Source organism: Parambassis ranga, chromosome 5 (assembly GCF_900634625.1).
Source record: "Parambassis ranga chromosome 5, fParRan2.1, whole genome shotgun sequence".
In the NCBI taxonomy this organism is placed as follows: domain Eukaryota; kingdom Metazoa; phylum Chordata; class Actinopteri; family Ambassidae; genus Parambassis; species Parambassis ranga.
The window spans coordinates 27,625,790-27,652,207 of record NC_041026.1 but is presented as its reverse complement, the minus strand read 5'-3'; the positions used below and the strand labels follow the sequence as shown (position 1 = coordinate 27,652,207).

Sequence of the window (26,418 nt, the reverse complement as noted above, 5' to 3'; positions counted from 1 at the left end):
TTTCTCTTAAATTTGTCTTTTTACCTTGCAGATAAACAACTCATATTTATATATGTGAATATTTAAATATTTTTTTTAATTTAGGTTACACTCATTTTTTTGAGTTTTAGTGTTTTTTTTTCTTGTCACACTGGTTTAAACATTTTTAAAAAATATGTTTTTTATTGCTTTTTTATTTGACCCATTATTAACCAACATTTACATTTTAATTCCACAGCAGAGAGTCTATTAGTCCGTAGATGGAAGGCCTGCCGCAGCCTCCTTCCACGCCACAAGGAACACACTTTTGAGTGTGAAAAAGATCCTGAGAGGACACACACTGTGTGTGTGTGCGCGATGGTTTAATTTGCCGACACTGGAGCACTTTCGTGTTCTTGTGTTAACAATTAGCTAACAATAACAACTCACTTTGATGCAAACCAGGGTGGAAACGGGGTCACGACCTTTAACAGCCGCACTGCACCCACCGATCTCTCTCTCTCTCTCTCACACTCACACACACACGTATGTGATGTAGGAATTAAATAAAACACCAGCGTGGGGAAATGCAGATTCCCATGAAGATCACTGCATATTTTATTTTGGTGAAATCAATTGTGTCCAGATGTGTTATTAGTTCAGGAAAGAAGAGGCATAATGTATGTGGGGCATAACTTCCCTATTTGTGTAATCAGCCTTTAATTACGCAAATGAAGAGTTAATTGACTTATTTTTGTTGGAGACACTTGTTTTAAATGTACTGTAACTAATTCTCTTATAATCTCCCCTCGTCACTGTAAAAACCAGTTTTCCTTCTATTCCACTGATAAAATCTGGATGTAATAGAAATTAAAAAACACAATCAGAACGAGCATTAAAACCTTCAGATCACGGCGAAAACACAGCAGCCCTACAACAGCTGCATTTGTGGTCAACATTATTGCATTAGGTGGATTTAAAAGCAGCAGCTCAGATATATTTTTTTGACTCCATCTAGTGGTGCTGAGGAGCAAAATAAAATGAGTGTAAACACAAGGATGTCCTTCTCCTGGACCAAGCAGATCATGTGTGACTTTCTGCATGCAGCCTATTTACTCACAGCACACACACACCGAGGTGAAAACGTGTTCTTTAAGCAAAAAGAGTCTCACTGCTTGGGAGCACTTTTACGTTAATACAGTTTTAATGGTGTTGACTTTGGCTTGGTTTTAAATAATGACTTGGCCTAAAGCGTCCAACTAAAGCTGAGCTGTAAAAAAAAAAAAGAAAAGTGATGAGTGTGGTGCTGGACTTTGAAAGCATCACAATGTCATACGGGAAAACAAAACAAAAAAACATTTTTTTTAGTCGTCACCACAGAAGCTGTCACACTGGAAGTGGCAGAGGAACACATTACAACTTAGGTTTTCCACAGTAACTGTATTGCAAAAAAGTAAACAAGGCGGACAATCATATCATTTAACAACAATATGTTTGTTCCTGGGAGTTTCTCCATGTCTTAAAAAAGTGAGCCATGAAATCAAACAGAATCAGTCTAAATACAGAAAAATATAGATTCAGGTCAAAAAGGATTGTAAATACTTACTAGTACTGTAAATAACAGTAAAGGGAAGACAGCTACAACAGGTATCATTCACTGTCCTGGCACAGTGGATGCATTTAATTAGGTCGGACATACAAAAATAAACCACGACAAAAGCAACAGACGTATTGTACAAAAAAAAAAAAAACAATAAAAAAAAAAAACAGAAAATGTGAGTTTGATCGGAGCACGCATCATTTTCAAGATGACATGAAACACTGCTGCTGTAAGAGGAGAGCACATTAAACCAGGTTCAAACAAACGAAACAAGGTGTGATGGAGGTGGCCTGCTTAGGATATCAACAATGATAATAATAATAACAATAATAATGATGATGTCACATTGGAAATGGGACAGGATGGAGATAAATGTTGACTAACCTAGTGTGTTTGTGGTGCCCCCTTCCCCGCCAAAAAAAATAAATTCACACACACACACATATCCCAAAATAATAATAATAATAATAATAAAAAACGTAAAGGGTAATTTAACAACTTGATGAAATATTTCAAAAACAAAAACTCTTAAGAATTGTACAAGTATAAAAAAGCTACAAACATTAATAAATTACATCACTGACACATAAACACTTCACAAGGTGCTAGTAAAATAAACCCTTCAGGATACTAGAAGTGGAACAAGAGGCTGGTCATAGAAACTTTGTGTTTTTTTTTTTGTTTTTTTTTTCCTTTTATATAATTTTTTTTTTCTCAAAGCTTCGTCTCTTGTTCAAACAGAATCACAATACAATTAGCTTTTGTGTATGTAAGGCCATATGACAATAAAATGTATTATATCTTCAGTTGGTTTCCAGGCAACACCTTTACATCTAATGACAAAAAAATAATAATAATAATAATAATAATAAAAAGAAATAAAAAATAAGTCTCTGCTATTTAAAAAAACAAAGTAAAAATTAGGACTATACTGTATATTCATATATATATATTTATTTATTCATAATTAGCAAAAAACCTGTAAAAATGTAGAATTAAGCCTTAAGGGGAAAGAATACAAAAAATTTCAAAGGCTATGTACAAGCTACATTCTATATACTGTACTGTGTGAAGCTGTAAAAATGCAGAGATGGTTGTCGGTGTTGCCTGTGAAAGCAAAAGAAGAGAGAAAGTATCCCCATGTAACTGCACACCTGACATGGATGAGGCTTATCATGACGTTAGTGTCAGACATCCTACGCTGCTGTCATCCTGTACGTCATCCGCTTTGTGCTTTACACTTGATTTCCTAGCTACGACCAAATAAATAAATACCCCCTACTGATAGTGCTTTGCAAAACATATTACCAAGAGATAAAAGACGTTGGAAGGGAGGAGGTGATTCTTATTTTTTTTCTTCTCAAGCCATGATAAGCTGCATCCATATAGTAGGATTATAACCCCCACCCCCAAGCCTAACACCCTGACCCAAGCGCACATGCAACTGAATACATGCAAGGGATACTTTCACCAATCTTGGAATGACTGCAATGTAACTACTTCATGTTTTAGCAACCCCTGATAAACTGACAGCTGTAGTAAAATGAGACATGTTCTCTTAAAAAATATTTATAGTAGGTTCTGTACACTTTAATATCTGAAAGTTATAAAGTATAAGTAGAGGCAAAGACCTATTTGAGTGATGTTCTTCTTACAAATTGAAAAATGCATGATTTTCATCTCTCGACTTGCTTCAGTTTTTTTTTCTTTTCTTCCGTCGTTGGCTTTAATCAGTGAATAATAGGGGCAGAGGTGGGGATGGGACCCAGCTCATGAATTCCCAGTCCTGCTCCACAGTCCACAGTCTGCTGCATGCTACAGGAGGAGCTTCCCATTTCGATGGATCTTTAAAATCTTTCCAAGTCTCTGTTTGGCTGTTGCCATGCCTTTCTTTAGCCGCTTAGCTGCAGAGAGAACAAGAAGAGACAGGACGTCATTGATACAAGCTTACTCAGTCAAACTAAAATAATAAAACCTGATTTGTTTACATCCATGTTCGCTCCTTTAGCAGTGGTCTGTGTTATGGTTCTTGGCTCGCTGCTGCCACTGGCTGTCAGTCAGTGGGAAGCCACTCTACACCTCAGTGGTAAAAGAACTGCTCTTATTTAGGCTACATAACTACGAGACGGAAGTATGTTGTTGACGTGAGTCTGACGAGCTGAAACTACAATGTACTGAAACTACTAAAATACAACTTAGGCACGACACTCTGTATTTTCCATGCAGGCCACATAGTTTGCTACACAGAACCATTTGGGAAGAATACTTGGCAAGTGACTGCTAATCAACCAATCAAACCGTGATTTAGCTCTTTGAACACTAGCAAATAGCAGTTAGCGTGTTAGTTGATTTATGTTAGAAAGATTATTGCAATAGATGCATAAATAACACTTTAGCCCATACAAAGTGTTTCAAAACCCCAAACAGGTGTGTACCTCCTCACTGGATGCTAATTGGCTAACACCATTAGTGGTTCTGCCACAAGCTCATAGCTTGAAGCTTGGCAAAGTTCATTTATAAGTGACATCACAAATCTACAATCTAGGATTGCATTGTTCTGTTTGAAGGAAAATGTGTCAGCAACAGTGAAAGAGGTATTAATGCACAAAACAACACACCGTATGAGCACCGTATGATTTGGTACATAAGTTATGGAAGATGTCAAATGTAACAGTTGATTGGATGGTCCACTGTGTTATGATTTATGGCACCTCCAACACAAGTCACTTCACTCAGTTAGGAACCTTACTAAGAAATCATGTGATGCCCTGTCTCCCATAGGAGCTGCTCAAAGCATCCCTACTGGTCAGAAAATTTGTGTTGCACAAGTTAAAATGCTACTTCTCATTCATAGAATAATGGATATCCCCAAAATGTAGTGTAAATTACACTAGCACAAATCTAATGTGATCCTTGAAGCAATGGAAATTAGCAGGGAGTTGTCCACATTCATTATCTGTCAATACACATCAGTGAATTACATCAACTGCCAAACCTAACGCTGTGTGGTCATTATTACTGATTAGTGGTTTGGAAGTTTTATTAAATGTGTTCATGAATTTTTAAAAGATTTCCTGAAACGATTTGTTATGTAGTATCAACCACATGAAAAGCATTCCTTTGCTGCACATAAATTAATCTATTATTACTTGACTGAATATTTAGCAGTGTGTGACTTACCTTTGGCATCTGCTGACCCCATGCGGTCCCCTTTCGCCATGCTGCTGCTGTTGGTGCTCGTGGAGTTGGTGCTGTTGTTGGGAGAGGACATGGACGGCCGCCTCTGGCTGAGGAAGACGCCTGGCGCCATCGGCTGGGGCCCTCCCGGCGACTTGACTGTTCCAGTGTTGAACTCGTGGTCTGTCAGGCTGCCGTCCTGGGAGTCCAGATTGTGCTCTGGTGAGCTACTGTCCTGAGAGATTTTACGGGGCTCCTCTATCACTATTGCCTTCTTTTTGGTGCTTTTCTTCTTCTTCTTGGTTTTCTGTTGCTCCTCCTGTTGACACATCATCTTTTTCTTAAGTGATACTTAAAGAAATTCTCAAAATTATTGCGTAAAACATACAGTTAACTGACAAACCTGGTGAGAAAGCTTAGCTGCAGCTGCTGCCAGGCCTGTTTCTATGGAGGCCACGCGTGCGCCATCTCTCGCCGGCCGCTCTTGTCGAGGAACCGAAGGTCCAACTCGAGCTGTGATGATCCATATTAAAGCTTAGAACACTTAATTCATTAAGCTCTGAATCAGTGTTCAGCAATTTAAAGGTTTACCTGTGGGGCTGTATGGAGTGTCGTCACTGCTTTTCCGTTTTTTCGATCTGGATTTGAAAACTGGATTATCCTCTTCGGACTCCAACGAGGGGTAAACTAAAGTCAGAACACGTAACAGGTTACTCACATGTCAAGGAAGTTGAGAATGAATGTGCACCTAATGTGGAGGACAGCTGTAAGACAGATGCTCACAGCACAACCATTCCGATCAAGACCTCTTAATATCTGATAATTGGACGATCAAGATAAAGAATGGCCTGTTTACAAAAGCAGATCAGCATGCCAGCCAGAGAGAGCTTCACCCAGCCCGAGCGAGAACCTTCGTGCTACGAACAACTAATTAGACACTAATTAGAAGTTCAAAAAGCATGTAAAATAACAGTTCAGGAATTGTGTTAATGTCTTATTAACAAGCTGGGAGGGTGCAGGCAGCTGTGTTTGGACAGGGTTCACAAAGGGAAAAAAAGCAACACGAAAGGGCTGCACGAAAAAACAAATACCACCTATCATCTACTCCTAATAAAATGTTCCAGGCAAAATGTGGAATTAAAAGACTCTGGTCATCTGATGGTTTCTACTAGTGTTTTTGAGTTTTTTTTTTAATGGGAAGACACTAAAGGTGGACAGTGGACAGCAGTCTAGAGGAAGTGCTTTTCAAAATGAACACTACCTGGCAGATAAGTTGAAAAATCACATCATCAGTATAATGTGTGGAAGGAGGTGGTTTGTTGCTTACCATAATCTGAGTCCTTGAAACATGCATCCATGTGATCCTGGTCGTCGTCATAATCCAGACTTTCAACACTGCTGCTTTTTCTGGGTTTCTTCGGGAGACGTTTGGTTGGCCGCTTGCTGTTGCTACCGCCGCCACCACTGCTGCCACCCGTGGCTCCTCCACCGGCCTTCTTGCTGGCCTGCGAGCTGTGCGAGTTGCTCTTGGACTGACTATTGTTTTTGGACTGGCTGTTGCTCCATGGCTGCTGCAAGCTCTCTGAAGAGGACAGGTTGGCCATGGACAGCATGCCCTGAATGGCCTCCTGTGTACTGGGAGATGCAGGTGGCTGACTGTAAGTACGTCAATAAGAAATACACAACAACACAGCCATTACATGGCAGTCAATGCGCTGGCAGAGGTGAAGAGAGAGAGAGCAACAAGTGGATGTAAACGTGAGCATCGTTTTAATCAGTCAGTTTTTTCTATCAAACTATGCTGCTTTAAAGACCTGTGTTTGCTTCAAAGCACCAAAACAATTTGAGAAATTAGCCTATTTCAGCCATGTTTTCCTTCTTTCTTTCATTGCCCATTTGTAGCTTTCATTGTGGTGGAAATAGACCATCAAGAGCTAAAGGAAACAGCAAACAGCAGAAGGGCCCGGAGCCACGCTCGCTTTGATAGATTAACACGGGATGAAACAAACACTGACTTAACACAAACTGCTGACAGAATCTGTGTAAACTGTTGCCCTAGTTGCTAGTTGATTTTTCAGCTCCGAGCAAAGTTATAAATTTCAGCTTTTTCATTCAATTACATTGTCGCTGAGCGGGGCCTGTTTGTTTGTCAATGACTCGCCCCATTAAGGAAGCCGAAAATTCATTCACTGACAGGAAAGATGGTCCGCTGGGAGCCATTTAGAGATTAATGCTGCAACACGAGTGGCTTTACAAGTGAACGTGCCATTGGTGTTAAAAGGAGCAGAAATGACCACATCAGGGTGGGGTCAGTCTACCTGTTGGTGCTGTAGTCGATCCCACCCACTTGCTTGCTGGCCTGCAACAGGTCCAGGATTCCCGCAGCGCTGCCGCCCTTTTTCTTCACCTTGGAGTTGCGACTTTTGACCTCAGGCTTGGCCTCTGTGTCTATGTGTAGAGTCTCTTCATCTGAGGAGTCCATGCTCTGGATTTGGAGGAGACAGACAGACATGGATCAGTAATGTGGTGACATTTGTGTCCAGATTCTTATTTTGACTGACATTTTCATGTCTGATGGCTGCCGTTTTTATCACATGATCTTAGACACAATAAAGGCATGAGGGAAACAAAAAATGCTAGTAGCCGCCCTTCTTATAATATTATTTGTGTGCACCATGCACACTCAGACAAGAACAGGTGATGCCACAAACATACACAAAAAAAATCTGGGGCATCTGCAGCCCCTGAGGATCTGAGTTGCCCTCTTTGTCCGTCTGTTGCTTCAGCCTGGTTGTAGCTGGAATGAGCTTCAGACTCCAGCAGGGCTGGAAGTGGGGCTAACGCTCAGTGAAATAGCAGATCAAGGTTGTGATATGGTTTCCAGTGACATCTCATTAGTAAACATATCAGCATCTGGTCTAAATCTGTTTCTTCCTCCTTTCACGCCACAGCTATTTCCCTCATCAATATGTGGCGCTCCACTTTTTTTTTTCATTTTATTTTTAAATCTGAGCTTTAAATGAAAAATGCAGCATTTTGGATTCACTCCTTTAGTACATGGTTGCTTTGGACCCCATTATCTTTCTACATACAGGAAAATATGCTCAGATTAGGTCTGGAACAAGATGTCTATGTAATTCATTATATATAGGAAGTTACGCTGTTGACATATGGCTTACAAAATATGGTGACATCCACAAGCTGAAAGTCAGGAAATGCTTTAAAAATAGCCCAAAGAAAATGGACAGGACACTTAAAGACACCCTACATGGCATCTTTGCACCATCTGTGTGTAAATATGAGTATCCAAAAAGTTCTGATACACATATTTGCCAAATAATGCAATTAAACAGCTTTTTTTAAGCTGAGAAAGCTAAATGGATAAAATGCCAATTAAAGAACTCAATCAATAATATAAATAATTCCAAAAAAGCACATCATCTGACTATTGTCAAGATGACTGTGTTACATTTGGTGTATGCTTTGGACCCGGAGCTATTCCTTCAGTGCAGTTCAGTTTTTTTCTTAGCGAAGTCATTACTTACAGGTGACAGTGTGTGATACGTACCTTGGTGACCAATGGTTGGAACTTTGATTTTTTGGCTGGCTGAAGAGGTTCTCTGATGTCTGACAGAACTGTAGGAAAACAAAAAATACATCATTAAATGACTCAGTTCAGAAAAGTCACATCAGTGAATATTTCAAAAAATGTGCAAATTAACCTGTGACTGCAATATGTCACACACTAGTGCATGTTTTCACTCATACTCTAGAACAGGAGAAAAAAAACATTACAAACAAACCTGACAATTCCACATTTAAATGTATGTCTGTGCAAATCAACCTGCGTTATTTTCTTCCAGCGCTTACTTTGGTCGTAAGGAGCACAATGACTAAATGTATCGCGTTTCGTACTCCGGCTTACGGTGACAGACGTTGAACCTCTGTTAGAAACATGCTGCTCCGCATCATTTAACTGAGTACCACTGCCTTCCACCATTATTGTTATTGTGGTCTCACATGTTGCGGGTGATGGTGATGGTCGCACACAAAAATGCGTCATCATGACAAGCCACTAATCGCCGTAATCGATAAGTGGCAAATATAATAATATCGGTGAACGTTTTTCTGACGATTAATTGCACACGATACGATTTTGCACAAGCCTAGTCCTGACCCCATCAGACTGAGTGTCCACATACTTCTGACAATATTGTTTGTCATATGTAGTATGGATAGAGCCTCATATGTTGCAGTACACAAGCCTGTGTACCTTTCTGGCTCCTTTTGCATACCAAACAATATTTTATTAATACCTAACAGTTTAATGCCTACAGATTGAAGTTGATTCTCAGAGAGTGTGAAGAACCTACCCAGCTGCAGCTGACAGTCAAAACAAACTGAAACTCTACTCGAATGAGTCCAAAATACTCACAGGAAAGATCTCTCTTAACGGTGTTCTTTTTCCGCCTTATGGGGAATTCGTCAATCTTCAGCTCCCCTTCATCTGAGACGTACTCGTACTCATCCCTCACTGGCTTGGTTTTGTCCTCTTTCAGGTTTTGTAACGATCCAAAAACACTTGAGTTGGTCTGAGGTTTCAGCATCTTGGAGCTGAAAAGGCAACCGCAGGACAATAAGGGTGATAGGGGGCTCAGCCAGGCACTCAAAGTGAGAAGTCCTTGAATTAGCTCTAATGGATATGGTGCTGATAGCTGCATAGCTCTGTAATCACCACGATACACCACATGACATGCTCTTCTACTCAAAGACCCTGGCCTGAAACATTAAAAGAGCATTCACAGCCATTCCATACATACCTGGGCATTTTCCTGTGAGACATGGTAAAGCTGAACCTGTCTTTATTGCCTGCCAGTGGTGTTCTGTCAAATTTGCATTCCTCCTCCATTTTCAGCAGGGAATCTGGTTTGCTATTCTGTAACAATACAAAGAAAATAACATTGATCAGAGTGATGTTAAATGACTGAGCGCTGCAGATTAGTACCACCGAACCTTAAGCTAAGAAAAAAAAAAATATTTTTATTTCAAACCTCAAATGACTCACAGAAAATTCTCATTCAGCTCTGGAGTTACTATCTATGGGGGCTGGACTGTTTGCCAGTCGCAGGGCTGATATATATGTGGACATATTTTATCCAGCTAGAAACCATCATGGCTTTCCTGCAGTAGAATTAACATATTGAGATGGTTAGTAAAATTAGTAGGATTGCAAATGTTTCTTTCTGCTCTTTAAAGGCCTGTACACTGAGCACACACCTGCCCCTTTTTATTCAGAGGCTTATACTGGACACTAAGCATGAATTACTTCATCATATTTCTTTCATTTTTTGATTTTTTTCGGCTTCTAATGTGCATTTTAAATGGACTGTCAAGTGCCTAGTCTACCTGTGCACTTTTTCTATTTTAAATCAAATGTATACATTCCAGCAGTTTAATGCTTTTTAGCCGCCAAAGCCAAAAATGAATAAATGTGGCCTTAATTGTTTAATTAGCTCATATAAACACATGATTGCATTGCTAAATGCATGATGATGTTAATCCTCAAAGGTCCTATTCATTTTCTGACATTTTCTGACCCAATTTGCACAAAAAGCAAATCTGCTGAGCGGAATGCAAAACAGCTGCTATAAGAGTCACCGCTGAGCAGACACTGTAATTAACTGAAATCCAAGAACATACATTTTCTAATATTCACTCCTCAACTATTTTGAAAGGCATGTGACAGCCCTGTGTAACTTGACACAGAGAGTTCACACTAGCTCGTGCATTTTTAAAAAAAAAAAAATTCACACTAACAGGCTTTAAAGGCCTCGCTGCACACGGCCTTTACATGAAGTGGAGATGACCTTGGTAAACATCTAACAGGGTCTCTGCTCCATCTGTAAATGTTTGGCCTGATGTGATGAAGCACAGGATGGGAGATCCTTGGAGGGGGCTGCGGACATTCCACAGCAGTTTGGCATTGAATTTTCCGTGAAAACTAAAGCCCTCTAATGTCTTCCGTTTGACAAAATTACACTTTTGTTCCGAAAAAGCTTCGCCATGTTGTTCGGCAATAATGATACAACAAACCTTTAAAAAAAAAAAAAGATGAGGGCATGTGTAAATGCTTAGATGGAATAAGCTGGATATGGATGCGGCGTTATTCCATTAGGTAAACTCTGTGTGGAGTGGATGCCTGTGGAGCAGCTCTGATGAGCTGCAGGCCTCAAACGTGCGACTTGAGCCGCATCATTATTTTTGCTGATTGCTTTGAAGTGAAGTGTGTAAATCACTTTTGGATGATTCTGACTTGTTTTTTGCAGCCTTCACAACTTCTTCTGAAGAACATCGAGCCTTCGGTTTGTTTTAACGTTTAACAGATTGTGATACTATTTACGTTGGCCTGGAACAACCAGACGTTAGTTTGAAATCATGACAAAATGTGTCAGCTGGAGTGATCTTACCTTATACTTCCATTTTGCCTCAGTCTTGTTTTTATTCTGCTCCCTGATTTCAAACTTCTCCACATTGTTCTGCTTTGATATCTCCTTCTCTGACATACTCAGGACATTCTTAACAGCCTGGAAAAAAAGTTTAAAGAAATTTAAAATAGAACAATGCATTACTGTCACAGAACAAGCTGAAAAAACATTCAGATAATGACCTGGAAATATTAGCCAAGGCAAAGAACAACAAGAAGGGAAAGGTTGGGTCTCATGATAAATATTCGGGATAGATTCTAACTATTTTAGTGTAAAATGGATGGATAAAATGGGGACCACCAAACAATATTTAAAGTAGTCGAACTATTGAGCTGGAAGAGAAAATAGCTGTGTTTACCAAGTGCTTCAGTCAAACAGAAGGCATACAGAGCTGTAAAATGCTGCAGATAGCATTCGCTCACTTAGCCAGTCTTAGCTACTAATGTCTATTAAGTCACAAATGTGACTGCAAAATGTGGTCAACAACAACAATACCTAGTCAAGACGTTTATTACATTACAAGTAACTACACAGCACACACAGTGCATAGTATGTAAGTGTAGTAATGACAGATCCTGCAGCCACTCAGCTAGCCAGGCTCCTTAGCTTTTCCACATGTTGCTTTTTCTCTTCACTGTGAAACAAAAGTAAATACTAATGTATTTTTTCTATATGTTATATTTTCTATATACAAAAATAAATGGTTTAGAGAATTTGAATATTTTTAATTAAGAAAAACATTAAAAAGCAAGAAAATTAACAATGTCTAGCTAATGGCATTTTGCTAGCTAGCTAACTTTAGCTACAGCACTGTTACCTTTGTTTAAAGTTTTTTCCGTGCTATTTTTTTCCTTGAAATGTATGAATTGGTTGTATAATATTTCTCACAGTAAGCGAGAATGATACAATGTAAAGTTTTAGCTGAAACACAAAGGTTACAATCTACTCACCTTTGTCTTTTTGGGCTGGTCCATTTTACTCAGGATGTCCTTTGCATGGGACTCAAGAGCTGCAAAGCTGGAGGGTCTAGGAGGTGGTGACAGCTCCTTCGCCTTCTTTGCTTTCTTCTTCCCTTCTTCTTTGACCTTTGGCACCTTCGGAGGCTTGGGGGGCTTGGGCATCTTGGGGGGTTTGGGGGGCTTTGGAGGTTTAGGGGGTTTGGAAGCTTTCTTCCTAGATTTTTCTCTGCTGGGTGAGGGGACGTGCGCTGGGGAAATGGGCTCTTCTGGCTCAGAGTGGGTAGACGGTGCTTCCTCCACTGGCACCTTAATGCTGGGCTCACTCTTAATGGCTTTTGTTGCATTCTAAAAGACAAAGCAGAGACATGAGTGATCATTGTGTTACCTGGCATTAAACTTCACTGAGGTAATATAAGACATCTTAGGGCAGGCTGTAATGATTAGATCACAATTTAGATATCTGAAGATATGAAAAGTGGGCCCCACTCTGTGCTATATGATGTGAAATAAAAATACCTCTGACAGTCTGATCTCTTTGGCAAGATCCTTGATAAGCTGTGATGGTTTCATGTTCTCTGGAAGCTCGTCTTCATGTTCCAGGAGGGCCTGTTACCAAGAAAACTGTTACAATGCTGTGGACAGAAGGATACACCTGGATATGAGTGCTGATATATACATATACACATACCTGTTTTTTAGTCCATGCTCTGAAGGCTCCGTTGATGATTTTGGCACCATGTATCAGGTATGGAGCTGGTTGCTTATTTGCTTTATGTAAACCTGTGGCAGAAGCAAGGCAAGTGTTATAATACAGCTATACTATGTTTAGGTCTAGCAGCATGCTCAAGGCTGAGGGTAAATGTTAAACTAATGAGGTACACTGTCTATTTACATTCCTCAAAGTATCAGATTAAATAATAAAAAAAACTATGAATATAACATGAAGTAAAAAAGAGGACATACAGTAAACAGTGGTAGAAAATCACAGATGATGTGTTTTTCAGGGAATACCGGTATCCTGCATATTCTAATGAGACAAACCACATTCTACACATATAACAACACTCCTCAAACGTCCAGATGCTGAATCTGTTACCCTCAGACCCGACAGGTCACCCATTCAAAAATATCTATTTCATTCTAAAACAAGAAATATATGAAAAAGTTGAGTTGAGGACCTTTATTAAACAAAACTGTGGAAAACATGTCACATTCAAAACTACAACTGTTCTGAACTATTACAAAACACACTCACAGAAAAACAGTGCAGTTTAATATTCAGTGTTTATAGGGATTTTTAAATTTGAGAATTTTAGTATGTTAAAAATAAACTTTCAGCGCTCTCTGCTGGACAGACTATGCTCATACACTGTACATGCTGAGTTACATTTTCTTATATTAACTACCAGCCCATCCAACCTGCTCGTTCCTGCAGTGCAGGGTCACAGGGGGCTGGAGCCTATCCCAGATAACTATGGGTGAGAGGTGGGGTGCACCCTGGACAGGTCACCAGTCCATCACAGGGCAATACACAAGACAGACAACCATTCACACACAAGCACCACTACCAGCCCATCACTTATAATTCTCCCAAAAAACCCTGCAACTCTGTGGAAACAGCATACTCTTTCTGTATATAGACATCCCAAGACACGATGCATTTCAGGACCATCGTAAAGTCTTTCCGTTTTTACAATTTTAATTCTATGTCAACAGCAAAATTTTTACCAAAACAGGAAATCATTAATACGGTTAAAACTCTCCTTCCTGCAGTGGAACAGCTGATCTTAAAGTTAAAAAGAATAATGGTACATTAACGGTGAAGCCTTATGGGTTCAGAAGTAGCGTGCAGCACACACTACAGCCCATCTTTAACACAAACCAAGCACATACGCAGAAAATACTGGAAACATAAACAGCGGCCCCAGCCAGCTGAGGGGACTTTAAACACAGGCTTGTAATGGAGCAAGTGATTCTAGCTGGGCCAAAGCTTTTGAAGGTAATCATCTGTGAACTCTGCCATTCAGCAATTTAATGACTGAAATAATATTAAGAGCATCCAGCTCCTCATCTGCGCTGCAGACATGCAGCCCTGGAAAAAACACACACATGCATTTCTGACAGTGTTTGTGTTTTCTCTGCCTGTGAGCATTCCTCTGGAGAAATGAAGAGTTAAATTGTGGATGTAAGTTTACATTTATATTAGAGCAAATCTATAAATACATGGGGCTGATTTACCTTTGAATCTCTCCAGGAGATGTCGTCCCACATACCAGCACGCCGTCTCGAAGTTGGGGAAAGGGGTGAGAGTTTTGACTTTTAGCCGCTTCTCGATCTCATACGCTCTGAAGAGGATGAACAGATAAACATCGTCACGCGTTACCCAAGGATTACTTCTAACAAACAATACACTTTTCAAAATGAGGACTCATAAACAAGTTAGAAGAAATTTGGAGCTGCAGAAGATGAATAATAGTATCAGCCAATGCCTTTAAGTCAACCTGAGTCCTCCTGAATGAGGACATGACAGTCACACAGCAACCAAAACAGAATTCATTACCAAACACAAGGACGACAGGCAGCATAAAGGAGCGATGTGTGAAATAAGACTGGTGCCCAAACCTCATCTGCATCTCCACACTCAGGTTATGGACGTAGTGTCCAGAGAATGCCAGGCAGTCGACCGGAGTCAGTATTGCATTGATCCAACCTGAGGAGACCAGGACAGGAGGTCACACGTTAGCTGTAGTCCTAGATGGTTAGATAGAGCAGTCAGAACTCCACTTAATGCATCCTGACCTCTGCAGAAGTTTTATGTTATTTTTTACAGGAGGACTTATTTTGGTTATAACAGCAAATAATCTATAATGGATCTTTATTACTAACGTTTAGTTGGTTTGAATATTTGTCTTTTACTTTTAGCATAGCTTCCATTCATTACTTTTGACCAGCTGAAACATTTATTACATTATAAATCAACCATCTGCTCAGACCTGGCTCACTAACTATATTTCACAGTATGACACACCCCCCTGGTAGCTGCATTAGCATCTCATTGGTCTGATGCATGTGGTATGGCTGGTATGATATATATAAATAACAGAAACTGTTTCATATTATAGAAAAGTAGCAAATCTTTTGTCAAATCTTTTGTCAATTTTGATTTTTTTTTTTCAATATGTGTATTCATGTGTATCAATATTAATGGTGTGAGTGTAGCTCTGACCTGATGGGATGAGCAGGGTCTGGCCTTGCTTCAGGGTGCATTTGTAGCACTTGTCCACCTGGTCGGCAAAGAACATCTCGCTGTGATTGGATGACGACCTCCAGCGCTCGTACAGAGACAGGTTAGCCGACGTGGGCTTGATGAGAAAGAAGATCTTCTCTCCCTAAAGGCACAAACAGATTTTCCCGTCATCTTCATCATCAGTAGATATTCCACGTGTGTCTATCATGCGAGTGACAGACCTTCAAGACGTGGTACCACACGGAGGCGCCGCCGCACTCGATGTGGAAGTCTGTGTAACTGTCTTTGACGCAGATCAGACAGTATTTGGTGACTTTTGGCTTTCCGAGCAGCGCATCGTCAGGCCAGTAGTTTTCCACCCAAGATAATCGCCTCACAATCTGCGGACTCTCCACTATGCTGTTCATCCTGACAAACAGAAGGAGCTATCAGCACTACCAGTTATAAGCTTTTAAACTTCACCATCAGACAGAGAGCTGGTACCTGGCGTCAGAGAACTCCAGGTTGATGACGTTTAACACTTTCTTCCTGTTTGTGCTGTAGTAATAGTCCACAAACTCTTTCAGCTTCATCTTGCTGTCGGTCTGTTTGGTGACGTCCACCACGTCCACGCTGACATCGGGACCTGAGGCGAGACCAAAGGACGTGATGATATCAGCTGGAGAAAACCCAACCAGTCAGTGACACTGATGACACTGAAAAACCAGGCTAAACATGTGCTACACATGCAGGCAGACAAGCACAAGAGCTGTGTACACGACCAATTAGGATAATCTGGGTTGTGAGACAAAATCATCCTTCAGCGTAAAGGCTAAAGTGCCACATAATGCGACTGAAAAATTCAGCAGCATTGCATATTTCAAGAAATCATGACCCAGTTACTGAGGAAAATCCACAGACCTCAGTGAGAGCGATATATATGAGGAACTATTTTCTATTATTTTCCCAATATTCTACCCTGCAATAGAAGTTGCTAGTAGACAGGTAAGTCTACTGTAGTTGGTAAGTCGCTGAGGTGCTTACCAACATAGTTCTCCACATCACTGATGTAGAAGGTGGGGGCGGGCATGGACATCCCCAGGCCGTCTTTCTTCTGGACCAGGATGGGCTCATTGAAACCGTTCTCCTCCAGGTAGTCCATGGTCAGCTGACTGCCGCTCAGCTTCACCACTACATCATCAGCACTGACAACAACACAGTCAGGGAGAGGAGGGAACATGCTGAGCTGAAGACATGAAACAGCAGCAGGTGAATGCGTCTGAAGGCACATGTTGAAACCTTAGCACACAGTGCCCTCTAGTGGAGGACCCAAAAAATAATATCATTGGATTTTCTACAGATGTTACCTACACTTTGAACTACTCTGTTGGAAATGAAGCGCCGGTTGTTTGTGCCTCAGTGTGTTAGGAGGTGGTTTAGCAGTAACAATGAGAAAATTTGACTTTTGATTATTTACATCATTTACATTTGATCATCTACCGTCCTTACCTTGGAAACGTCCTGCTGCGGAGCTCTTTGATGAAGACCTGACTGCCGTTCTGGACAGCTTTGATATCTGTGCTTTGCCCCGTGTCATGTTTGCTCCAATTCTTTTTCTTTTTCACTGCAAGAACACAGAAAAATATGACAGATGATTTCATCTCATATTCCCATTATGTATGTATTTTTAATGTTTAGTATGAAATGACAAGAAGTGATCATAAGAAGCAGAATTATCCAATCAGAGCAATGGTTAACTTCACTTTCTCTACTCACATGTGGATTTTCCGTGAGTCTTCTCGCAGTTTGGACAGTGGTAAATATCGATATCTGGAGCATCGTCTTCATCCACCCCAACACAGCTGAAAGGAAAAGAGAAGAGAAAGACTTTTTAACCTTAAAGGACAAATTTGTTCCATTTCATCTTGTACTTTCATTCACTCCCTGTGGGAGGTGCAACGCAGTGCCTTAAAGACATGTGAAATTAGTCAGTGTGACTTCAGTGTCTGCTTTGATTTTTGTCAAAGTGAACACTGCACCAACAGCAGGCCTGTAAGTAATGACTGTTTTCATGAGTTAATCTGACAGCTATTCTCCTTATTTAACTCCTTAACACTAAGCAGCAGGGATTATACTCCCGCTGTATTATGAACGGTGTCTGGACATTCGTGTGTGAGAGCTGCTAATTCCACAGCAGAAGTACACATGTCCATATATGCACAGACTTATTGAAGCAATATCTTGCTATTATCATCATCAACATCTTGCCATCTTTCCAGCAGCCTGGGTGATGATTTGAAATTGTTTTGTCTGATTAAGAGTCAAATACTCGACAAATAAGAAGAAAAAGCAACAGCAAATGTATAAACTGAACATTACAAAGGGGTACAGCAAAAAATTTGTTATTTTATCTATTAAGGATTTGGAAAAATAACCCTGCCTACAAGGAGAACAAAATACAGCATGGGCGGCAGCAGCTATGACTGCTTTAAAGTTGGAATGAATGGGTTAAGCCCAAGCAGAAACTTTACAATAGTAATGTATATACAGCCATTACAGATTAAAGCAGCTTTGGTCTGAACAGGAGCAAAGTTTTATAGAATTCACTTTAATAATATATATAAATAGACCACTTCTGTTCACAACATAATCATCCTGCATATTTATCAAACCTTTGACTGTGCTTATTTTTTTTTACTTTAAAATGACCTATCTTTTGAATATATTTTTACATATATGGGTAGAGGAGTAACATTTTTTGGTTTAAAAGGTGTGACTGCTTCAAGTGAAGGACAGCTTACTGGCTTACAGGCATGCTTACTGCATCGCCCACAACTCTTCACACTCCACCTCTGTATCTGAATTAGGACAGTGCAAACATGGGGACAGCGGAAGCCTCCTACAAAGACTCATACTGGCTCTTAGAAACCTGTGGGTGATTACAGTTCATGGCTAAAGCCAAGCTGTCCCACAGACTGCAGCTACATGTGCACCTTTCTAGCTGCACCACATCCTTGTACTGTTTTGGTCTTGATAAAAAATGTAAACAATCATGATAGATATATAAATTATTTAAAGTTATGCATAATTTAAAAAAACTGGTGCCAATGTGGACAATGTGAAAATAAGGATTTTATGTGACCTTGGGTATAAAGCAATTACATGTAAGCAGGACAGTAAGAGTACAGTAGACACAGCAAACAAGAGGTCAGCGGACATGCAGTGTGGATTTTTTAGAGATATATAAAGTGATTCGTGGTAAGCTGAAGGACAGCAAAAGGACATGAAGACCTCATGATAAAGCTCAGTACAGTGCAGGACAAAGGGACAGAACAGGAGGACCTGCATCAGACAGACACCTATTAATATCTATACACAATGTACGTGTATTAGTTTACGGTGTAGCTCTGTGGTCTGCAGCATGACAGCGGGGGAAGGAGGCACTGCTTGAATGAACATGGAGGCTTATATTCCATAGTTTAAACATCTGAGGTGTAAATAATTTTTACACAAAAAGTGTATTTTTCAACTTAAATATGATTAAAAAACAAAGGCTATGATATAAGTATTGCTTGTCAGGCTGTGCAGTCAGCTGTGATGGGAAAAACTCAGCGGTCTAACAGGATGACAGCGGTGTCCGCCTCTTCTCTTTCAAACTGTCTCCTGCACAAACGAATTCCTCCCGTTTGGAGCCGCTGCTCTCAAACTCAATGAACTGGGAGTTTCCCCACCATGTTTTTTTTCCCTTGGGAACTCCACACAGCTTTACTACGCAGCCAGCTCGCTCTCACTGAAAGGAAAACATAAGTGTGGCTGTTAGTGGACATGCCTGTTCATGATATCCTCATTATGGTGGTTTAGGAGGAGAATGCCTTAAATTCATGTCTCACAGTCAGATATCTGCTGTTGTTGAGGAATTCATGAAGAGCTGAATGGGAGCCGTGACGTGGACCACACGCCGCTGCTTCACATTATCTCATGTTTCATTTGTTGCTGCATGTGTTTCAGATTTGATGTTTAGAGTCTAGGGTGTATTTTTAAATGCTGGCCCAGGTCTAAACCATCATACATCCATCTCATCCCTTCATAAGCAGCAGTGCAGCATCGTCTCATAGCAGTTCTAAGTGACTTTGACCTTTTCTACAAATTTGAGTCATATTTTTTACTGTAACAGTTCAGCTGAACCCTCCATTATAAAATACCTCAAATAAAATGTTAATTTATAACACGTAACATATCAGTGGCCATATTCTGCAGTGGAAGGACATGGAAGATGTTAACATCCACTACAAAAACTCTAATACATTTTATTTTATTAAGCAGGACAATGTGCAGTCTGCTCATTATACCAAGTCAGGGTGATGATCTAGTGACCTTGTCCTTGCATCTATTGAATATGGTCTGTTATTTCTATACAGCAGATCACCACTACAAACTGTTGCTATAGCTACAGACCGGATCATTTTTGTTCGATCTGCAAAGAAGCAGCAAAACAGCAGCAAAACTACAAGTTAAAGTAAATATTTAACAGACATAGCTGGTTATTTTTTTGTCTTAACATTAATTTCTTTGATAAGTAGATGTGTAATAAGTAGAGATGGCCAGATCATGTGATTGCAAATCAGGCCAGTTACATGGTTTCAGACTGATCAGTATTCTGATATATATGTATTAGGGATATCAATGACTCTCTGGCGTTGTCTAGGGGTATAATTGTTGCTTTTGGTGTGAGAGGCCTTGGGTTTAAGACTCAGATGAGCCGGTTCCTTTGTGAAATTTCCCAGTTTGAGGATGGATGATTTATGGTCTGCGACAATGCATTTTGGGCAGTTTGAAGTATTGTACCTGCAAAAAATGGGTAGTTGGTGCGGCGGCGAGTTTTGCTTATGCAACAAGAAAGGAGAGAGAAAAAAAAATGCCCCATGACAGCGCAAAGGCGCAGGACAGCACAACAAGATAGCAAAAATTATCGCAATGAGCGACCTGCGATTTGCCTTTGTAGAGAATCCTAAAAGTATCGGATCGGGCGTCGATATCGGCCCATTATTAGTAAGAATGCACTGCAAATAAGAAACATCGATCTCACTTCAACAGAATTGAAAATAAATAATTTTTTTATTATAATTTAACACACCATTAGCTAAGGTTGCTAACCTAGGTTGAGCAATACAACACACACATTTAGTGTGTGTTGTATTGCTCAGTGTGACTGAAAACTTGCATTGGTGAGCTTTGCCGGTGCTAGTCCTAGCCTGTAACCTCTGTCTGTCCTCTGAATGTCAGTACTTTGACAGCAGTATGAAAACAGACGTTTTGCTACTTTTAAAATCTGACGCTGCTCTAAAGTGATTTATTTCTTTAACATATTTATGAAAGAAAAGAGCTAGCATCACTGCAAACTAGCTTGTTAACATAGAAGATGTTTGATTCTGTGAATGTAAATTCAATCAGGAGCATTGGTCACTAATCACGACACTAACATGTCAGTGCTCAGTGCATAGAGCAGATCCATACTATTGGGTCAGCTGAAGTCATTACAGCCAGGAGCTTTAGAATGTATAAGGCTAACCAACCTCTTTTTTTCAAAGACAGTAGCTTGAAGACAGGCTTAAGTCAAACACTGTGTTTATTGGTGCTTCTGACTAAGAGGAATTACAGACAGATCAGTTACAGTCTGTAGTTTATTTAGTGTTACAACTGTCATTATATGCAAGATGAATATGATCACAAGTTGTGTGTATAGGAAACGTAAACATTCATTTTGCCAAGACAGCCAACTGAAATGAGGCGTGGACACAAAGATGATGAGGCATGTGTGTGTACTAAAATAAGAGCTGAGATAAAACACACATCCCAATGCAAAGATCCTGCTTTCTTTCCATGGCTGAGGGCAGTTGTCAGCATATAATCGACTATATATTATATATTATAGCAGAACAGGATCTGAAACACTATGGAATAGTCTCATTTTGCAATTCTAGGATTCAAATTTAATTTTCTCATCTGAGTGTGGTAAGTAGTAGACTATTACAATAAAACCATACCAGTGGCTAGCAAACATTGCAAAAGTCTGCTGTCCAAATGTTTGTTGTTATGACAGAAATGTGCATAACATAAAAACTAGATAAAACAAAGTCACACTATTTCATATTATAAAAAACACAGTATCACATCAGTGCATGGTCCAACATTCTTCAAAAATATCAGATCCAGCATTGAAGGTAAACAGCAGAAAAACCTGGACCTTTCTTTGCAAATATTTGGCTGCAATGAGCACCAGTTCTGTAACACCTCATGACATCATTCAAAATCCCAGCAAGTGCTAGGTTGACCACTTCACTTGACCACAGTCCTTTACAATAGGTAGCTGGCAGGATTAAGGATTAAGTTAGCATCCACTGTGACTGGTTTAGATTTACATTCTCACATGCAGCTCCTCTATGTCACGTCATCATATTATTGACAATTCCTTGTCACATCCTATTGGCCTACATCTAAAACACTAGCCTTATGTGTAAATCCTTACTCTGGTCTTTGAAATAACCCAGCATGCAGTAGCCCTCCTGTGCTAGTCCACCGTCATTCCCTCTCTCACACTGAATCTCAGAGGGTCCAGGTCCTCCTACATCTTGGCTCAAAGAGGATCGTAGACACACTGTTGCCACGTTCTATATTTCTGTCATCATAGTGCTGTTGGAAATATACTCCAAAACAAGCCACCTCTTATATAAGGGGACATCGCTGCTAGTCTGGATGGGGCAAGTAAAGTAAACCTGCACTGACTGCACTGGTCTACAGTTACACTATATGTAAGTGGTGGTCATAACAGCTCTGACAGTGTGTTTGGAATACGAATGTTGTAGAAAGTTGTAGCTGTGAAATCAATGTGCAAAGACTGTTGTATGAGTAAAACAAACAACACTTGCATGGAATTTCCCACTACTGTAGCAAACATGATGACATGTTTTGCTACAATCTCTTCTGACAGTGTGCAATTAAAGTAATAATCCTGCTGTTTCACCTTCATACATCCTGTAAGTGTGTTGCTGTCATATGTGCTCGCAGCGATGAGTGTTAATGTAGTGATTTCTAGAATTGCAACAGCCCACAAAAAAGCCCCCCTCGAACTAACACTGAATTTTAAATAGCATAAAAATACGCTGATGCTATAAATAAAACAGGAAGAAACTGTAACTAATGCCTGTATTTATTGTATTTATCTGAGTTGAACATGTGAAATTAGATATGGCATGTTTATTATACAATGACTGTATCTATTACATTTCTCATTTTAATCAACTATGGCATCTTGCTGATGTGACACAATTCATCTTTGCTAGCATTAGCCATGAATTCTGTACTTTAGCGCCACGTCATTAGCACATCACTGCAGAAATCAAAAATACACGCTAAATTGTGCTTAAAACATAAATAGTTGTTAAAAATATGCCACACACTATGTCTAAAAACAAATCATTGTGGTTTTAGCAGCAGTTTCTTGATCAACAACAGTTTGTGCACATGTCAACAAGCAGCATCCCTAAAGGTATCCTGAAAAGTGTTGATATTCAATTCAAACATGGCTAATAAAACTTTTTGAGTTTTGAGAATTGAGTTAACAAACTACCACAACACCTGGGCTCCTACTACTGTTATTACATCTAATTAACCCTTATTGATTTTTTTTTTCGAGCATGATGATATAATTAGTGCTATGATTACTTCCTCTTACCACATAAATGCTCAACTACACCTTAGATAAAGGTGCTACTGCTTAGTGACTACACTAAACTGTCACAGCAGAAGATTCAAACAGGATCACACTGCATGTGAGAGCCCTCCAGGGTTCAATTATGAGCTCTCATTTGTCCAAGCTGTCTGCACAGCATATCACCTGGTGATGATACAGCCAAAAACCACTATCAAATATTCTACAGTGACCACAGACGCACCTCCTTTAAGAACCACGATCAATCCATCCATCCATCCATCATCTGAACCCAGCTCTACCTGCAGTGCAGGGTCACAGGGGTCTGGAGCCTATCCAGGCTATCTATGGGTGAGAGGCGGGGTACACCCTGGACAGGTCACCAGTCCATCACAGGGCACCACACAAACAACCATTCACACTCACACCGGATACATCAGATTACCCGGAGAAAGCCATGCAGGCACAGGGAGAAGGTGCAAACTCCCCTCTACAAACATAAAACATTTCAAAATGTACACCTTCAATGTCTCTTATTACCGTATTTTCTGGACTATAAGTCAAACTTTTTTTCATCTTTTGGCTGGGTATGCGACTTACGGTATACCGATATACGTTTTTATTTCTTCTTCATTACGCATTTTTTGGCTGGTGCGACTTATAGTACTAGGTCTCAATTTGTATGGTGTCTGACCAATATATTGGTCTGCCAATATTACTGATCACAGATATATAAGGTATATTCATGGCTAATCTTTCATCCAAACTTAGAGCAGAGAAAGATGCTACAGGCACGTGTCATCACATAGTTTGAGCTGTTTCAACTGTAGCAGCATCACTGCTGAGTAGAAGGTGGAGCACAAATGATGGAGACATACTGTATCATTCCTTCCTAGTATATTGTAGGAAGGCATGATAATATTGGGATCAAACACTTATCAGCAGATACTTGTCTTAAGATAATTCATCAGCCATCAAATAAGACGGAGATGACTGCCACTCACTGAACACCTCCTCACCTTTCGTCACACCATACAAATGTTTAATGAGATAAACAGAGAAGCAGAAAAGTGGTGTCCACATACAGTGTACATTGATATGCTGATGCTTGCAAAATAAAGTTCTTTATCAGGTATTGATGTGAATACATATATTTTTTAATAAAGAGGGCCGTTTCAGACAGTGCTGGCTGTCTGGCTCATGCTGGTGTATGACTGGAGGTCATGGCTTATATATCCCCAGCATTCAATTTTATCAGCAAGCAGCTACATAATGTGGATAAAGCCAACAGACGACAGCCGGGACCAAGGCAGGGGAGCATTAAAGGGTTAATGTTCAGGCGCGTAAAACACTGTTCAGCGCCGCTCTCTGAAGGGCTTCAGAAGGAGCACGGTTTAACAAACGATCTGTTCACACACACACGAAACAGAAACAGAACCCCAAAAAACAGGCTGACTTATATAAGAAGGTGTACAGCAGTAGCAGCGGCGGGGGGATACAACACCGTGATAACAGCGGGTTGGCTTCACATCATTACAGCTTATGTACGCCGGGGAAAGTGATGATCAGCGGCGGCGGCGGCTGCGGTGCAGGCGGCGGGCGATAGGCTCCGTTTAATCACACAGAAACCAAACAGCTATTAGCCATAGCCCAAAGTACTGACAAAGCAGCTACACACGTCTTATTTATTTCACTCCATTCCCTTGCAGATCTTTAAGACGGTCCAACACGGGCTATTGTCAGCCATAGCTGCCGCCTGGCAGGAAGGCTGTGGTACGGGGCTGAGCTCGGACTCGGGTCGTGATTTTCAACCGCATGCTGTTTAAATAAAAAAAACAGCCCGTAAAAGCCAAGAGACTGTTTAAATGCGCCGTTATTCACGACAAATGCAGGCGAAACAACGGGCCCGAACGCGCCCGTGAACACGGGGATTTGGAGACAAATGAGCGGCGAGTCTGCCGAGGCTTCCCCCCGCTGCCGTCCGCGTCTGACAACGGGGAAGGCAGGCTCTTAGTTTGAGGGCTATGCGGGGATGTTAAACAGCCTTCCAGTCCCATTATTAGACGAAGCCCGCACCCAAATCACTCTCTATTTTTGTAAAAATATGTGGGAATATGTTTAGTGTTATTCACGAAAAAATGTCACAACCCCGGTCGGCTATATTTAACTCCGCCTTCTTCTTCTTCTTCTCCAAGCGGCCTCTCTTCAGATGTAGACGGGCGACTGAGAGCCACAAAGCTGTCAAACGCAACCGAGACTCTCGCCATTTTTGTTTGTTTCCCACTAATGCAACCCGCCACACACACACACGCAAAAAAAACAAAACAACACAGCGAACAATCTGGCCTTACCTGCCGTGGAACCAGTCCTTGCAAGCATCGCACTCGATCATAAACTGGGTCACGTCGTAAGGTAATCTGCAGATGCAATATACTGGTACAGTCGCCATGTTCAATTCACAACTACGTCGGGATAGACTGGGGGGGCTGCAGGAGGAACAACGTCCTGCAAACAATATGATCCAATATGATCTTCCCCAGAAAAAAAAGCCAGGGGCAGTCCCGCCGGACACATGAACCTAAGCGCAGAGCTCCATCACGCCGCGGCCGCGTCTGCGTTCGCACGGAGAGCCAGAAAACGATGGAGGAGGCTCGTCGTAGCAGGCTTTCCTGAAATGCATTATTATTGTTATTATTATTATTACTCTGTGCATGCCCCCTGCTGACTGCGCCGCACCGAGGCGCTCACATTAGGAGCCACAAGCGAATGTAGAGCCTCGATGTCGCTGTCGAAACGAAACAAACAAATAAATAAATAAATACACATCAAAGTTACGTCAGGGGCCAGGTTTAAATCAGATGAATGAGTGCGCGGATCGATCACTGATAAGAGATATCGGCTTTTTTTTTAACATGAATGCAGCAAAAAAAATCAAAGCTTTTCCTTAATAATAATTCAATATTAATAACAATTAGCGATTACATAATCACTTAATAATAAAACTGTAAATATGCAATATTGATTCATAAAAAATAGATACATGTGCATTACACGGTTACATTATGTATACATATAAATATTTAATTAATAATAATAATAATAATAAATAAAATAACAGTCTACTTGACTACCAAAGCTTTAAGCATTTTTCGTGCGTGTTGTTTTTAATGCGTGGTAGATGGGGTTTGGTTTATATCTTTTTTTCTCACATGTGTAGGTTACTGTTTCGTACCTGTCTATGAAAGTAGATGACGTTTCAATTTAATATGTTTATGTTTTTTGTGTGTATTACTGGATTCATTTGC

At 40.4% G+C, this 26,418-nt stretch overlaps 1 protein-coding gene across 2 annotated transcripts; it reads right to left on the bottom strand.

Moving 5' to 3' along the window:
* Window positions 1-1,244: 1,244 nt before the first annotated feature.
* phf2 (PHD finger protein 2) lies at window positions 1,245-25,898 on the bottom strand. 2 transcript variants are annotated; one of them, XM_028406311.1, is made up of 22 exons: window positions 25,465-25,898; window positions 17,182-17,267; window positions 16,915-17,029; window positions 16,450-16,610; window positions 15,910-16,051; window positions 15,648-15,834; window positions 15,406-15,568; window positions 14,802-14,889; window positions 14,418-14,524; window positions 12,868-12,959; window positions 12,696-12,785; window positions 12,171-12,524; window positions 11,203-11,319; window positions 9,556-9,671; window positions 9,171-9,349; window positions 8,304-8,371; window positions 7,054-7,220; window positions 6,063-6,391; window positions 5,327-5,422; window positions 5,139-5,248; window positions 4,739-5,054; window positions 1,245-3,462 (listed from the first exon to the last, which is right to left on the bottom strand). In XM_028406311.1, the coding sequence occupies exons 1-22, from the start codon at window positions 25,560-25,562 to the stop codon at window positions 3,374-3,376; spliced, it is 3,270 nt and encodes a 1,089-aa protein (XP_028262112.1). In that variant the 5' UTR covers window positions 25,563-25,898; the 3' UTR covers window positions 1,245-3,373. The 2 variants fall into 2 exon arrangements, with proteins under 2 accessions (XP_028262112.1, XP_028262113.1); XM_028406312.1 differs by having other exon boundaries at window positions 6,063-6,370.
* Between the last annotated feature and the right edge of the window lie 520 nt (window positions 25,899-26,418).

Bases quoted from the DNA above. Each gene is read 5' to 3' on its own strand.
- phf2 (XM_028406311.1), bottom strand. From the start codon at position 25,562: ATGGCGACTGTACCAGTATATTGCATCTGCAGATTACCTTACGACGTG. The intron at 16,052-16,449 runs GTAAGCACCTCA...GTCTCGCCTCAG, and splicing joins TGATGTGGAGAACTATGTTG to GTCCCGATGTCAGCGTGGAC. The intron at 5,423-6,062 runs GTAAGCAACAAA...TTCTGACTTTAG, and splicing joins TTTCAAGGACTCAGATTATG to TTTACCCCTCGTTGGAGTCC.